The following is a 16,430-nucleotide window of genomic DNA, read 5'->3' as shown; positions in this document are numbered from 1 at the left end:
CTACCCACGATGTATGCACCTAATGCTCATGCACAGGGGCAGAACTACCGTCATAGCGTCCCATGCGAGCGCTATGGGGCCCGCAGCCAAGTGGGGCCCAGTGAGGATGAGAGCATTGCCGCCTCAGTCTCCCAGCCAGGGGAAGAGAGAGGAGAGAAAGAGACGAGCTGTCCGTATCAGCAGAGAGCGGAATTTCCCACTGTAATAGCTTTCATTAGAACTTCCAGTGCTCCCGGGGCTCACGTCACATAGCTCCACCTCTTGGCCCGGCGCCTTTGATAGACAGAACGCCGGTCCAATGCAGGACGTGTGACGTCATAAAAGGTGTTGGGCCAAGAGGTGGGGCTATGTGATGATTAGTCCCGGGAAGACATGAAATTCAAAAGGAAAATTATTACAACGGCCAATCCTGCTCTCCGCTGATCCAGGCGGCTTGCCTCTTCCTCTGCACAGGTGAGGCTGTATGGTGCACAAGCAGGCCAAGCTGTATTGGGCACAGGTCATGCTGCATTGGGCACAGGCAGGCCATGCTGTATTGGGAACAGGTCACGCTGTATGGGGCACAGGTCACGCTGTATTGGGCACAAGTCACGCTGCATTGGGTACAGGTTACACGGTATGGGGCACAAGTCATGCTGCATTGGGCACAGGTCACGCTGTATGGGGCACAGGTCACTCTGCATTGGGCAAAGGTCACGCTGTATGGGGCACAGGTCACACTACATTGGCCACAGGTCATGCAGTATGGGGCACAGGTCACGCTGTATGGGGCACAGGTCACGCTGTATGGGGCACATGTCACGCTGCATGGGGCACAGGTCACGCTGTATGGGGCACAGGTCATGTTGCATTAGGCACAGGTCACGCTGTATGGGGCACAGGACATGCTGCATTAGGCACAGGTCATGCTGCATTAGGCACAGGTCACGCTGTATGGGGCACAGGTCACACTGTATTGGGCACAGGTCACGCTGTATGGGGCACAGGTCACGCTGCATGGGGCACAGGTCACGCTGCATGGGGCACAGGTCACGCTGCATGGGGCACAGGTCACGCTGCATGGGGCACAGGTTACGCTGCATGGGGCACAGGTTACGCTGCATGGGGCACAGGTCACGCTGCATGGGGCACAGGTCACGCTGCATGGGGCACAGGTCACGCTGCATGGGGCACAGGTCACGCTGCATGGGGCACAGGTCATGCTGCATTGGGCACAGGTCACGCTGCATGGGGCACAGGTCACGCTGTATTGGGCACAGGTCACGCTGCATTGTGCACAGGTCGTGCTGTATGGGGCACATGTCACGCTACATTGACACTAAGGTGGCTGTAGGGGGGGCTGTTTGCAGAGGGGCCCCCATACAACATTTTGCTCTGGGGCCCTGTCATTTCTATTTATGCCCCTGCTCATGCACAAATCTTAACTCATTCTTACATCAGCGTCCTCAGTTCCCACTGCACATTAGTTCCCTCCCCCTTCACATCAAGGTCCCCACTTGATAAGTGTCCTCAGCTCTCCTTTAACAATCACCTCGCTCCACCCCTTTCAAAGTAGTGTTCTCACACTTTTATGGTGGGAAGGCTGGCACAAGCCTCCTATTATTGGCCCTTCTAAGCCAGCTGACCTACGTTCAGAGGCATTATGATCACATAAAAGTCAGAGTGCCAAATTCCTTAATTATGGCCAGTGATCATCAAACATGCAAGATTCATTTTGAACTCATGGTGCCGCTAAACCCAAACCTCATCCCTACCTCTGACTAATGTGAATTCCTTTTATGGATGGATTCTAATGTAAGGCAGTGGAGAGGTATTCTATACTAATTATGTAGAGGACGGAGTCTGTCTAGTACCATTGGTCATAAAAAAAGGGTCAGAACAGGAGTCATTATGTTTGAAATACGACTGTTATTGTAGACATTATCTATATAGTTACATAAGGGGGGTTCTGCTGATACAATGTTTTGATTTATTTAAGAAAGAGCCAACTTACTCTAATGAACTTCATTTTAGTATCAATAGGTAACATGCAAGCTGGTATTTTCTGCATATGTTTTTAAGGTTTTGGAAATGTTGTCCGTTGTCTATCTGTTGCCGACAAAGACAACCTGATCAGTGTGAATGACTATGGAAAGGATAGTTTGGAGTATAAGTGTAATGATTTTAGAGTATAGCTTAATGGCTTCATTTATTAGTGAGATTGGCCTATAGCTGCTAGGGTTATTATCAGCCTTACCTGTTTCAAAATAATGGAGATGTGAGCTGAGAGAGCTTGCATTGAGGGGAGCTGCATCAGTCAGACATTGCACTGCATGTACTAAGTATTCACTTTGCCATTATAATCAGCATGCTTGTTCTATGTCACTGACCAAGAAAATAGTGAACCCCAACCAGTCATGCAACAAGTATTATTAAGAATGCTTACCTCTCTAAAATGATGCATTATTTCTGTATGTTTTGTGCTATAGGTATGATGAAGAAAGAATCAAAGCCAAGAGAGAAAGGTATGTTTACATTCACACCTGTTAGTAAGCATTAAGATAAACTGCTATCATGGAAAACCTTTTTTGCATATATATAAGAGTATACAAAAGTGCCTAAATTCATAAACATCTGAATAATAATAAATTAGTGTTTTTACTGGCTAGGTGTACATAGGGAGCTCACAACCCCATGTTTATATAATATGCACACTGGACCAATATCATGAGAAAGTCATTAAACCTCCTGGTCTGTGCTACAAGGCATCAGTACTAACATTAGTTAAAAGACTGTAAAATATAGAAAAACAGTTAAGATTCCTGTGTGCTCATCAAGTTAACATAAAAGGTAATGAAATGTACAGATTATTTAAAAATGTTTTAGGCAATAAAGCAGTCGTAAAATTCTGTGTCATTGTAAATATCTTAATACCTTTTTTCTTAAAGGAGAAGTCCAGCCTGAGCTTTTTAGACTGGGCTTCTCCTATGGGTCACAGGAATGCAATTCGTTTTACACTCCTGTGACTAGTTTTCAGTGGAGAGCGGTCTAGAGTCCACTCTCTGCTGATGTCACTGGAATCAGTCCAGGCAGCCCGTCATCCCGACTTAGAAAGTCGGGATCCGCCAGTTGCCTGCACTGATGGCAGTCTCAGCCTCTCAGCGTGCCAATGAGACAGCCACTCCCCGCCCCTCCATAGCTCAGAGCTCCAATGGGGATGAGCCATCGGCGATGTTCGGTGGCTCGGTTCTCAGTGAAGAGGCGCCGGGGGACAGATGCAGCATTGGTCTGATGCTGCATCCACCTACGTACGTATGAATACCCCATTAAAAAAAAAAAAATAATCCTTCTCTTTTAATCTTAAGAAGAGTTGGCAGCATTTTTCAGATATTAGTGACTCTTTTACAAGAAACTACATGAGCAGAATGTTACTTACCACCGCAATAAAATTTTATCCGCCATCACTAGAGAATTTTAGATTGTATAAAGCTCTGAGACAAATTTATGAATGTGTCTCAATTTCAACATATACTGTATGTAGGAAAAGAATCAAAAATTTGTAAAATTTGAAGATGTTTTTTCTTTTTTAACCACTTTCAGACCGGACCAATTTGCTGGTCAAAGACCAGACCACTTTTTGCGATTTGGCACTGCGTCGCTTTAACTGACAATTGCGCGGTTGTGCGACGTGGCTCCCAAACAAAATTGACGTCCTTTTTTTCCCACAAATAGAGCTTTCTTTTGGTGGTATTTGATCACCCCTGCAGTTTTTATTTTTTGCGCTATAAACAAAAATAGAGCGACAATTTTGAAAAAAACACATTAGTTTTTACTTTTTGTTATAATAAATATCCCCCAAAAATATATAAAAAAACATTTTTTTCCCTCAGTTTAGGCCGATACGTATTCTTCTACATATTTTTGGTAAAAAAAATCGCAATAAGCGATTATTGATTGGTTTGCGCAAAAGTTATAGCGATTACAAAATAGGGATAGTTTTATAGCATTTTTATTAATAATTTTTTATTATTTTTTTTTTACTAGTAATGGCGGCAATCTGCGATTTTTATTGTGACTGCGACATTGTGGGGGACCCATCGGACATTTTTGACACATTTTTGGGACCATTGTCATTTATACAGTAATCACTGCTATATAAATGCAGTGATTCCTGTGTAAATGACACTGGCAGTAAAAGGGTTAACCAGTGGGTGGCAGTGTAGGGGTTAAGTGTTCCTAGGGGTGTGTTACTAACTGTGGGGGGGTTGGGCTTTCATTTAGTGTACACTGATCTCTGCTCCAATCACATGGAGCAGAGATCAGCGTCACTAGTTGCTAGGCAGAATGGAAAAATGTTGTTTACACAGCATTTCCTCCATTCGGCCGCTCCGTGAGACGATCGCGGGGATGCCCGCGGCGATCGAGTCCGCGGGTCCCGCGACCGGACTCACGGGGGTCCCGACCAGCGTGGGAGCGCGCCGCCGCCGGCGCGCTCCCGATGGCAGGGCGGCATCGAATATTGGACGTACCTGTACGCCAATATGCCTGCCCGTGCCATTCTGTCGACGTACATCGTCGTGCGCTGGTCGGGAAGTGGTTAAACAACAAAGAGGACAAAATAACAGAAAAAGACAATGTGCATAACTCTTCACCCCCCTAAAGTCAATACTTTTTGCGGCTATCACAGCTCCAAGTCGCTTTGGATAAGTCTCTATGCGTTTGCCACCTCTTACCACTGGGATTTTTGCCCATTCCTCTTGCAAAACTGCTCCAACACCTTCAAGTTGGATGGTTTGCACTTGTGAACAGCAATTTTCTAAGTACGACTACAGATTTTCTATTGGATTGATGTCTGGGCTTAGACTAGGTCATTCCATTTACATGTTTCCCCTTGAACCACTCAAGTGTTGCATTAGCAGTGTGTTTGGGGTCATTGTCCTGCTGGAAGGTGAACCTCCGTCCTAGCCTCAAATCACACACAGAGTGGTACAGGTTTTGCTCAAGAATATCCCTGTATTTAGCACCATCCATCTTTCCCTCAACTCTGACCAGTTTCCCAGTCCCGACTGCTGAAAAACATCCCCACAGCATGATGCTGCCACCACCATGTTTCACTGTGGTGTTCTTTGGGTGATGTGATTGGGTTTGCGCCAGACATAGCATTTTCTTTGATGGCCAAAAAGTTAAATTTTAGTCTTATCAGACCAGAGCACCTTCCTCCATACATTTTGGGAGTCTCCCACATACCTTTTTTCGCAAACTCAAAATGTGCCACTCTGCCATAAAGCCTAACTCCATGGAGCGTACTGCCTATTGTCGTACTATGTACAGATACTCCAGTCTCTGCTGTGGAACTCTGCAGCTCCTGCAGGGTTACCTTATGTCTCTGTGCTGCCTTTCTGTTTAATGCCCTATTTGCCCAGTCCGTGAGTTTTAGTGTGTGGCTGTCTCTTGGCAGGTTTGCTGTTGTGCTATGTTCTTTCCTTTTGGTTATGATAGATTTGATGGTGCTCCCAGGGAACCTAGGGGTTCCTTGGCCTTCATGACAGTGTTTGGTTAGTTTTGCCTCTTGCTTAGGTGTTGCAGCCTCTGAGGTCTTTCAAAAAGGTGTGTATATGTAATGACAGATCATGTCATCATTTAATAAGGGGGCCCCAGGATACCGGCCCCCCACCCTATGTGAATGAGTATGGGGTACAATGTACCCCTACCCATTCACCTGGTGAAAAAATGTAAATAAAACTTAAAATAATTTATTGCACAGCTCCGGGGGTCTTCTTCTGTCTTGGGGGGTCTTCTCGCGGGACTTCTCCACAATCTTCTGCTCTTTTGCTAGCTCTTTTACTAGCGGAGGAGCCCGGCTTTCTTCTTCGTCGCTGACCGGGGGTCTTCTTCCGACTTCAGGGGTCTTGTCCCCCTCTTCGGTTCTTCTTGCTGGGCCTCCGCTTTCTTCCTATAGCTCTTTTACTAGCGGTGGCCCGGTCTTCTGACGCCGCCGCCTCTTCTTCCGACGTTGGGGGTCTTGTCCCCCTCTTTGGTTCTTCTTACCGGGCCTCCGCTTTCTTCTTTCAGCTCTTTTACTAGCGGTGGCCTGGTCTTCTGTATATATTTTTTTAATTTTACTTCACCAACTAAGACTATTGTGTTCTGATCCATCACATATAATTCAGATTTAAAAACTTTGAAGCAAAGGCTGCAATATAAAAAAAATAGGTAAAAAGCTAAAAAGCCAAGGTGGGTGAATACTTTTGGAAGGCACTGTATAGGCAGCTAAAAAAATAAAATAAACTGGATCAAATATATGAAAAAAAAATCATCCTCTTGAACTTTTTTTCCTGTTAACTTTATCCTATTTTCTCCTATCTGCTCTAGCACCCATAAATCTGCACTACACATGCCCCTGCAGAAGCCCCCCTCCCCCTCCTCCTCAGCTCAGGTCATTCCACACTTCCATATGTCTGACACCCTTTCCATCCCAGGGTATTCCTCTACTGCCTGTCCTGTCCCTATAATGTAGCCTTAGCACTTTCTCTGTAATCCTTCATTTATTTATTTATTTCAGGTACTTATACTTCATGTACGCTTACTACCTAGACCTCCACTTATTCACTCCTTTCATATCCCTAAGGCCCCTTTTTCACAGGTTGGGCTCTGCCAGGAGTCCGCCTGCTCAGTAAAGAATCTGTCCATGTCCACTCCACTTATGTAGAGCAGACACAGACACAGCCTGTTCTCCTCGATCGGTGGGCGCAGGGGTGTAGCGTGAATGTGTTTACAGTCACCATAGCGACCCTGCATTCAGCTCCAGGGGGGCCAGCATCTCTCTGCTATGAGCTGTCATCTTACATGCTGCATTTTACAATCACAAAATCCTGGAAACAGAATCCAGGTCCGGCTCCGCATTGTGTCTCCCAGGGCCCCAGCTGATTTCTGGAATCCATTCTGGAGCTTCTAGTTTTCCTTCTCCCCAGACCCCCAGACCACACCCCTCCTCTGCTCTCATTGGCTGGAGCAGAGAAGTTTGAGTTCCCAGCATCCTGGATCTTGAATTATACTTGCTGCTGAAGTGTACTCACACTGCTAACAATGGCAGGGACAGTGAGCTGCCTCTCTACTGCCTGGCCCACACAGACACACAGTGAGAACAGGAAGACAGGAGGAGAGGAGCCTCCTGTGAGCCAGGACAGGACTTCATTAACTTAGGTAAGAGACATGCTGCCGTGGGAGGAGGAGCCACAGCACACACACAGTGCCCCCCCCCCCCCCCCCACAGCATCTTTCCTGACTGCCAACACTCAGACAATTAGAAAAGTTGAGGGAGGGTAGTATGTCATTACTAGGATGATGAGAGGAGGCGGGGGGTGCATTTCATGTGTAATTATCAGAACAGGGGCACTTATCATTACCTGGAGGGGGAGGGGACATTTGTCATTCCTCGGAGGGGGACCAAACAGGTCTGACAGTGATTGTATTACCCCTCACAGCATCTCCTCGGATGTCACAGCACTTGATATCCAGTAATTCTTTCCAATAAATCTTTAGATATCCTCCTCTCATCCGCTCATCAATGATAATATGTAATAAGATCAATCCTCTGGTGTATAGAAGAGCTGCACAATTAATCGTCAAGAATCGTTATCGAGATCTTGACTAAAGCATTTCACAATTCTTTCTATGCAAAGAATTCTCTCTGCAGTTCTGAAGCCACAGCCCTCAAAAGAACAACTGGACAGTCTGCCAAGAATCAAAACATTCTTTATCAGGTGAACTTAAGCATAAACATTGTAACAATTTGTCAATGGAATAGACTAGGTGTGTAAGTGAAAAAAAGTTTAACCACATAAACACTAAGGGCTCCTTCACACGGACTACACGTCACTCTACACTACACTTATACTGACACCAGCCCTTTCTTTTATTTATACTAACTAACTGCTTGTCTTATCTCTCTGGCTGGCTGATCCTTCTCTCCCCAGACCGTATCCACTCCCTCACCTGCAGTTTGTAGCTTTCATCAGTCCAGAGGAGAGGGGGAGCCTGGAGGAGGTGAAGACAGCAGTGGTGGTCACAGCGAGGTGGAGGTGGGACACCAGGAGTAACCGCGATCGCGGATAGGCCAGCCCCACCGTGATCGCGGATAGGCCAGGCTCACCGCCATCGCGGATAGACCAGCCCCACCGCAATTGCGGATAAGCCATCCGGGCCACAATCGTGGATAGGACAGCCCTGCCGCGATTACGGATAGGCCAGCCACGGCCACTGCATGATACCATTCGCCGAATCACAGGGCACCAGCCGCTCAGGGGCACAGGAAGTAAACATTAGGGGGACACACACTGCCCGGTGCCCCCCTTCCTACACAAAAATTGCTCCTCTCAGGGCATCCGCCCCTTCTGCCCACCCTTTGTACCGGCCCTGGACCCAGGTACTGCGCCGTGCTGCTGCTGTCCACTCTCCCCTGTGTCCTCCACGAGGTGTCTGTGTGAAAAGCGTGCTGTTCTAGAAGGAAACAATAACCCAGCGCTAGAGGCAAAACTACCTGAGGCTACTAGAAAATGGCCACCCCAGCAAAAACGTCTGAGGGCGCTAAGAAAATGGGCGCAGAACTACTAGAAATTGGCTGAAAAGCAAAAAACTAGCTGTGGCTACAAAAAAATGGGTGCGGCCCCAGGAAAATTGCAGAGGAGCCTCCCCACGTCTCACACAGCGCAGACACCCCACCGTGGCCCAGAAACTGGGAAGAGGACAAGCGGACCCCCCAATGCCCAGCGCAGCCCCCTGCCAGGACCCAGAGCCCCTCCCGGAGCACCCCCGGCCAGGTACGTGCACCGCACCCCCATGTGCCCAGTCAAACAGTGGATCATAGCATGGGGAGGAGAGAAGGGACAGGCAGAGAAGAAAGGGAGAGTGAGAGACCCCCTAGTCGACCTCTCAGGGAATGCCTAGCTGCTCCAACCTTCCGAGACAGGTGGAACCATACTTACCACTCCTGCAGGGACTGCTAGACAAATTCCACAGACAGACCCATCACCTGAGCAGTACGGGGTGGCTGCTGGCCATGGCACACTGTCACACAGACAGCAGTAGCCTGGTCATATGTGTGCCCCGGAGCATATAGCTCACCGGCCGCCCCTGGATTAGACGGGGCATGTCGTGGCCAACCCAGCACTTAGGTACAAGGATCTATATTATCCAGCCTGTCACCCAGCCCATAGATCACAGGAATCAAAAATGCAGAAAAAAATAAAAAAAATTCCCAGGACCAATGGTCCCAACAGGAGCCAGGTCCTTCTCCTCCACAAGGCAGAATAAAACTGAGCTGTTGGATGCAGTGTGAGGGGTTATAGCCAGTAGGACCGCCACCCCTGGCTGTACTGTGCAAATGCTGCTGTTTTAAGCACTTTCTGCCTAGTCCTTTCCTAAAGGGGAGATATAACCCTAAGGTCAAGAAGAGCTGCTGTGTGCATCAATGAATGATAGAGAAATGGGCGGCACAGTGGTGTAGTGGATAGCACTTTCACCTAGCAGTAAGAAGGGTCGCTGGTTCGAGTCCCAACCACGACACCACCTGCCTGGAGTTTGCATGTTCTCCCTGTGCCTGCGTGGGTTTTCTTCCGGGTACTCTGGTTTCCTCCCATACTCCAAAGACATGCTGGTAGGTTAATTGGATCCTGTCTAAATTGTCCCTAGTATGTATGAATGTAAGTTAGGGAACATGTATACATTTTTAACTGGATAATATGGGAACAGTTATTTTTGCCCCTCTGGACGTATTACCTTTTTCTAGTTTTGAGTGGTATCAGAGTGTTTGTGTGGACTACATATTATAGAGTGTTTTATATATATATATATATGTGTTTATATGTAATAATTGTTTTCTATTCTAAGTTTTACACTAAAAAATATATCTAATTATTTCTATTTGGCCTACTCGTGTACCTTTAAAGTCAATTTTTGTTAGTTTTTTAGTTCATTTATATCCATTGTTGGGACGGTGGCACACTACTATCTGTACACCCACAGTGTCACCCTGTGAGAATACATATTTAATTTGTAACTTTCTCTCTTGCATAAGCGAGCAGGTCAAATAGCATTCTGTTAATCTCAGCAAATCCTCAATCCTATTCACAAAATTGTAGAATAAACCACCTGTAATACAATCAGCATGCACCGCTTCATCAATATCAGACTTGATATGGCGTGCTTCTAATAGAGTTGTCGTTACATCAGCTAGAAGTGTAATGAGTGCTCTGGCTTTTCCTGGATTCTGTCTTTTAATAAAACAGCTTTCTTTCCCATATTTTTTGGCATGTCTCTTCCCACATGATGGTATTACCACTTGTGCAACCTATAGGATGGAGGATTTGCAGAGATCAATTGTGGTATTTGCAGTATACAACTACGGAGTGTTGCAAAACTCTATTTGACCTGTTCACTTGTGTAAGAGATCAAAAATATCTGGTAAGAGTCACCCAGGGAGCATATTAACCCCACAAATGTGAGGTGTGGCACAAATCCTGCATTTGTTGGGGAGCTGGCACAGAAGATTTCTTGTGTTCTCTGGGCTTTCTTTTCACAAGCGCAGCACTATTGGATGTGGACTTTTATTAAATGTTTATATATATTTAAGTTTTTATATATTTATATGTGTTTGAAATTACGATTTATGTGTTGTTTTTACATTGCATTTATGATAAGTGGGACCTTTTCACAATATAGGAATCACTTGAAATTTTGCACATTAGCATTCATGAATTATTTATAGATTTCACAGTATTTATAGCATATATAACTTATATTTATTAATTAGCACTGCCATCTCACTCAGGTTTCACTAATGTGATTAGGGAAGAGCCAAACACCCCCCCCCCCCCCAGATTCGGTTCGCCCCAGAACATGCGAACAGGCAAAATATTTGTGCGAACATCATTAAAGTCTATGGGACACGAACATGAAAAACCAAAGGGCTCATTTTAAAGGCTTATATGCAATTTATTGGTGGGATCCACCCCCCTCCAAAAATCCATACCAGACCCTTATCAAAGCATGCAACCTGGAGGACATACCAGGCCACATTCCCTCAACATGGGGAGGGTGCTTTGGGTTCCCCCGAGGGCCTCATCTCCACAACCCTTGCCTGGTGGTTGTGGGGGTCTGCTGCAGTTGGGGGGCTTATCGGAATCTCAAAGCCCCCTTTAACAAAGGGTTCCCCTTAAAAGACCTGAAAGGCCCGGTATGAAATTTGGGGGGGACCACCACATCATTTTTTTTGTTAGTTTTGGCGCGGGGTTCCCCTTAACCACTTCAATACACTATTTTATTTATACTACACTGCCAGCACCGACTGAATATAGAGTCTACACTGAATATCTAGTCTACACTAAATCTGCCTGTACACCACTTACTGACCTGCCTGCCTAATCTAGCTCAACCTATCTCCGTCCACACACTATACACGGCCACTATATAAGTAGCCATATATAGTGTGGAGCGTGGACTTCCTGAGCCATGATTGGGTGCCTTTGGCCAATTATGACTCTCACACCAGAGTGCGCTGTCATTGGCCAAAGCATGCAGGTCAGGTGCATGCTTTGGCCAATCATCAGACGTCAATGCACTGCAACCTCGCAGTGCATTACGGGGTGTTCCACGGCTCTCGAATTTCCCACAAACGCCCCATAAGAAGAAACGGACACCCGATATTCAAGTTGAACTTACGTTCAACTTGATCCCTAAATGTGATACTTAGGCATCTCACAGCTGCTTTATATACTTACACGTTTTTTGAGGAAGCGCAGGAGATTGTTTTATTTTTATAGAATTCACAACATGAAAGATTGAGATTTTTTTAGGTAAATTTATATTGGATTGTCAAAAATAACTATTGTTTGTATTGTTATTATAAATGTTATACAATTAAATTATATGCTGTGACCATAACGTTGCTTTAAGTCACTTTTCCTCTAATTGATCAACATCAGCATTTACATTTCTTTCTACCTTTAGTAATTAAATTAAGTATCATCTTGCCAGACTCATCATAAGTTAAAAAAAAATAAAAAATAAAATGTATCCTTTAAATTGTAGTGTTTACGTTGAAAAAGCGTCAGGAGAAACAGAAAATTTCCCAATGTACCATGCAGCCACTACCAAGTATGTATCTTTACTATGTGATACTTATATCTACCTGTGTTTTGGAAAATAGGATAAACCGATGTATTTTTTAGTAAATTTCAAAATGCAAATGTATCTAAATGTATGATTTAAAAAAAAAAGTTCTATATAAATTTCATCATGTGCTGCAGATCACTCAATTCTGTAACCTAAATGGTATGAAGGAATCATTCAAGATTTCATGCCAATTATGCATTAAACTAAGTTTTAATTAAATTATATAAAATATACCCAGAATTCCCAATAGAGTGCATATTTGCAGAAACATTTCTAAGACACATTCCAATCTGCCTGTCTAGACAGTTTTTTAACCATTGAACTGGTCAAAAGATGATATTGGGACCTCTTATATTGGGTTAAAAAAAATGCTGCATGTGGAGCCAATGCCTTATCCTGTGGTGTACACTACACCCATTATCGTCACAGAGTGGGTTACCAAATTATTCTGCTATTTTGATTAAGATGACACATCATCAATAGCATAATTGCTCCTGTTTGGGCTTAAAGTATTACTGGAATAAAAATCTAAGTACAGTATATTTTCAAATATGAGAAAATTATAACATTTTATATTATTATATATTATAACCACTATTATATTATATTATATATATATATTATATATATTATATTATATTAAGTATTATAACCACTGTCAGATTGTTCTTGTCTGTATTTCTGCTGATGCAATTCGCACTCTTTCTATGTCCTGATGATCATTGTCACAAGTACAGAAAATTATTAGAAACCCCATATTTTATATTTCAATATTTTTATTGGAAAATAAACAGAGTCTGGTATGAACAGATGCATTAAATTAACAAAGTAAATGCTCAGGTTGTCAACATAGCAATACAGAGACATAAGAGGTATGGCCATAATAGATATTCGTTATCTGTCATCACATCCAGGGGCGTACCTAGACTATTTGGCACCCGGGGCGGATCCTATATCTGGCACCCCCCCTAGGTGGGCAGTCGGCACACCACACATTGACATAAAATTACGTCATGTGTAGCGCCTCCATGCTCTGTGGCCTGTGCTGCTGCCAGTGGCATTACTAGGGCTGGTGTCACCTGGTGCAGTAAAACATGGTGTCACCCCCCAAAAAATATATATTTTCCTGTTTTCTGAAAATGCGCCAAAGATGCAGACTTTTGGTGCATTTTCAGAAAATGCAGAAAAAAATATGCAACCTAAGAAATCTACAGCACTGCATCCATAACTGCTGGTAAAATGTAGGAAGACCCCCTATACCAGTGATGGCGAACCTTGGCACTCCAGATGTTTTGGAACTACATTTCCCATGATGCTCCACTACACTGTAGAGTGTATGAGCGTCATGGGAAATGTAGTTCCAAAACATCTGGGGTGCCAAGGTTCGCCATCACTGCCCTATACATTACATTGACCGGACCTCTGGACCCCTTCACATTACACAGCCCCAACACCTCTGGACCCCTTTAGGTCCCTTTCACACTGGGGCGGAGGGTGCGTCGGCAGTAAAATGCCGCTATTTTTAGCGGCGCTTTTCGGCCACTAGTGGGGTGCCTTTACCCCCCACTATCAGCCGAGAAAGGGTTAAAACCACTGCAAAACGCTGCTGCAGCAGCGCTATGCCGGCGGTATAGCCGCGCTGCCCCACTGATTTCAATGGGCAGGAGTGGTGTATACATCACTCCAAAGATGCTGCTAGCAGGACTGCCCTGCCAGCGCACCGTTCCAGTGTGAAAGCCCTCGGGACTTTCACATTGGAGACGCAGAAGTGGCTCTTTCAGTGCGAAAGGGGTCTTACATTGCATAGCCCCCATTGACACCAATGCTGTGGGGGTAATTATAACATCCACTGGCATCATTGCTTGGGGTTATTAACAAATGGGCTTATTTTACTCCTGCTCTGCCTTGCTGCAAAAAAATACAAAAAATTACATTTACAGCCTATTATGCATCTGTAGAACAGAAATAAAATTAAATTATGGGAGCATTGGAACTACTAAAATAAATACTGTTAAAATTTGTGAGTGATATCTGATTTGAAATATTTAAAGGGGTTTTAAACCTTTGCGGTTTTTCCCCTTAATGCATCCTATGCATTAAGGTGAAAAAAAAAAACACCTGGCAGTCACCGGCCCCCCAATCCCCCTTTTACTTACCAGAGCCCCTTCATCTCCCCGGCGGGGACGCGCTGTCCTCCTCTCCACGGAGTCCGGCTTTGATTGGATAGATTGATAGCAGCACAGCCATTGTCTCCCGCTGCTGTCAATCAAATCCAATGATGTGGGTGCTGGGGAGCGGGGACAAGTCATAAACTTGGCGTATGTGGACGCCAAATGAATGAATCAGGAGTGAGTCAGTAAAATAACCCCCACGTGAGAGCGCTTCTCCTAGGGCGTTATCTAATTCAGGGAGGAGCCACGAGAGCCACTGAGGGACCCCAGAAGACGAGGTTCAGGGTCACTCTGTGCAACAAACCTTTAGTACCACTTTAAGAGCTTGTTTATACCAGAAGGTGGTGCAGGAAATCCATGTTCTGTATGCGTTTCCCACACTGTGTTCAAAAAGCACTGGGTACGTGATCTCCTGCAGGTGTATATATATATTTTTCTAAAGAGGAAGTAAACCCTGATGAGTTTACTTCCTCTTTCATTCCCTGTAAAGGCAAAGCATAATGGACTACTATGCATTGCATAGTAGCCCATTATGTGTCACTTACCTGACACAGGAGCCAGCGAAGTCGCCGCTGTCCCCAGTAGTCCGCCGCATCCATCTTGTTGGTGGGGTCTCGCAGCCCCGCCGCTGTCATTCGGCGAAGCCGCGATAACGTCACCCCCGCGCATGCGCACAGGAGTCGGCACGCGCGGCAGCTCCATTCTTGGAAATGCTGCGCTCAGTGCGCTTGCTCGCCGCTGTCTACGGCGCATGCGCCGTAGACAGCGGTGCCCGTTTTCGGGCAAATATCTCCTAAACCATATAGGTTTAGGAGATATTGCTTGGACCTACAGGTAAGCCTTAATCTAGGCTTACCTGTAGGTCAAAGTGGTTTGTAAGGGTTTACAACCACTTAAGGACACCTTTAACACAGATCACAATGGCAGTGCTTTTGCCTGCTCCAGATTTCATGGTACCATAGTATCATGCAATTTGGTGCAGTACGCTTTTGAAAAAGTAGTGTGTGCATTACATTTTTGTGCGATTCAATGTGATTTCATCCCAGTTAAATGAATGAGTTGAAAATTGCACCGCATGGAGTTGCACAGGAATCCAGAAAGCATTTCTAAAGCCGCATTGGAAGAAAAAACAAGCAAAATATGGACCAGCATGCAAATAAAGTCCAATCAAAAAATGACACTCAGGTAAAATTTTATGGAAAATGATTGCACTCCAATCACTGAATCACCCTTTAACCTCTTGAGATCCGCGCTATAGCCTAATGACGGCTACAGCGCGGACCTCCTTTGCCGGGACGACGTCTATTGACGTCGTCCCGTGCACGAGCGGCCTCAGGGGGCGCGCAGCGCGCTCTGTGATCGGCGAGTCAATGAGACTCCCCTGATCACCGATCCGAGCAAAGGGTCGATCCCGACCCGTTACCACGTGATCAGCTGTCAGCCAATGACAGCTGATCATGTGACAAAACAGAGCCGGTAATTGGCTATTTTTCCTCCTCGCGCTCAGTCCCGATCACGGCCAGCCCTGCCAGTGCCCACCTGCCCCCTGCCAGTGCCACCTCATTAAAAAATAAGTGCCCCCCGTCAGTGCCACCCAGCAGTGCCCATAGTGCCACCCAGCAGTGCCCACAGTGCCACCCAGCAGTGCCCACAATCTGCCTCAACAAAGGTGCTGCACCCCAGTGCCACATATCCGTGCCCATCAGTGTCATCTACCAGTGCCCATCAGTGCCGCCCATCAGTGCCCAGCAGTGCCACCTATCAGAGCCACCTATCAGTGCCACCTATCAGTGCCCATCAGTCCCATCTATCAGTGGTACCTATCAGTGCCCCTTATTGCCACCCATCCGTGTCACCTATCCGTGCCATCTTATCTGTGCCCATCTTTGCCCATCAGTGCCGCCTTATCTATGCCTATTAGTGCTGCCTTAACTATGCCTATCAGTGCCCACCAGTGCAGCCTATCAGTGCCCACCAGTGCAGCCTATCAGTGCCCACAATCTGCCTCAACAACATTGCTGCACCTCAGTGCCACATATCCGTGCCCATCAGTGTCATCTACCAGTGCCCATCAGTGCCGCCCATCAGTGCCACCTATCAGTGCCCATC

The 16,430-nt window shown here is 45.8% G+C and overlaps 1 protein-coding gene across 1 annotated transcript in view; it reads left to right on the top strand.

Annotated features, from left to right (window-relative positions):
• Window positions 1–16,430, top strand: part of ATCAY (ATCAY kinesin light chain interacting caytaxin) — a 128,180-nt gene that overhangs the window by 101,224 nt on the left and 10,526 nt on the right. The window contains exons 10-11 of the mRNA XM_077475661.1: window positions 2,469–2,504; window positions 12,067–12,132. Coding sequence (XP_077331787.1) covers window positions 2,469–2,504; window positions 12,067–12,132 — 102 coding nt within the window. The remainder of the gene's footprint in view (window positions 1–2,468; window positions 2,505–12,066; window positions 12,133–16,430) is intronic.

Source organism: Lithobates pipiens, unplaced genomic scaffold (genome assembly GCF_037356315.1).
Source record: "Lithobates pipiens isolate NorthernLeopardFrog02 unplaced genomic scaffold, aLitPip1_a1.2 Scaffold_13, whole genome shotgun sequence".
NCBI classification, from domain to species: Eukaryota; Metazoa; Chordata; class Amphibia; order Anura; family Ranidae; genus Lithobates; species Lithobates pipiens.
The sequence above is the reverse complement of the archived record's forward strand: the minus strand, read 5'-3'. Positions and strand labels throughout refer to the sequence as shown.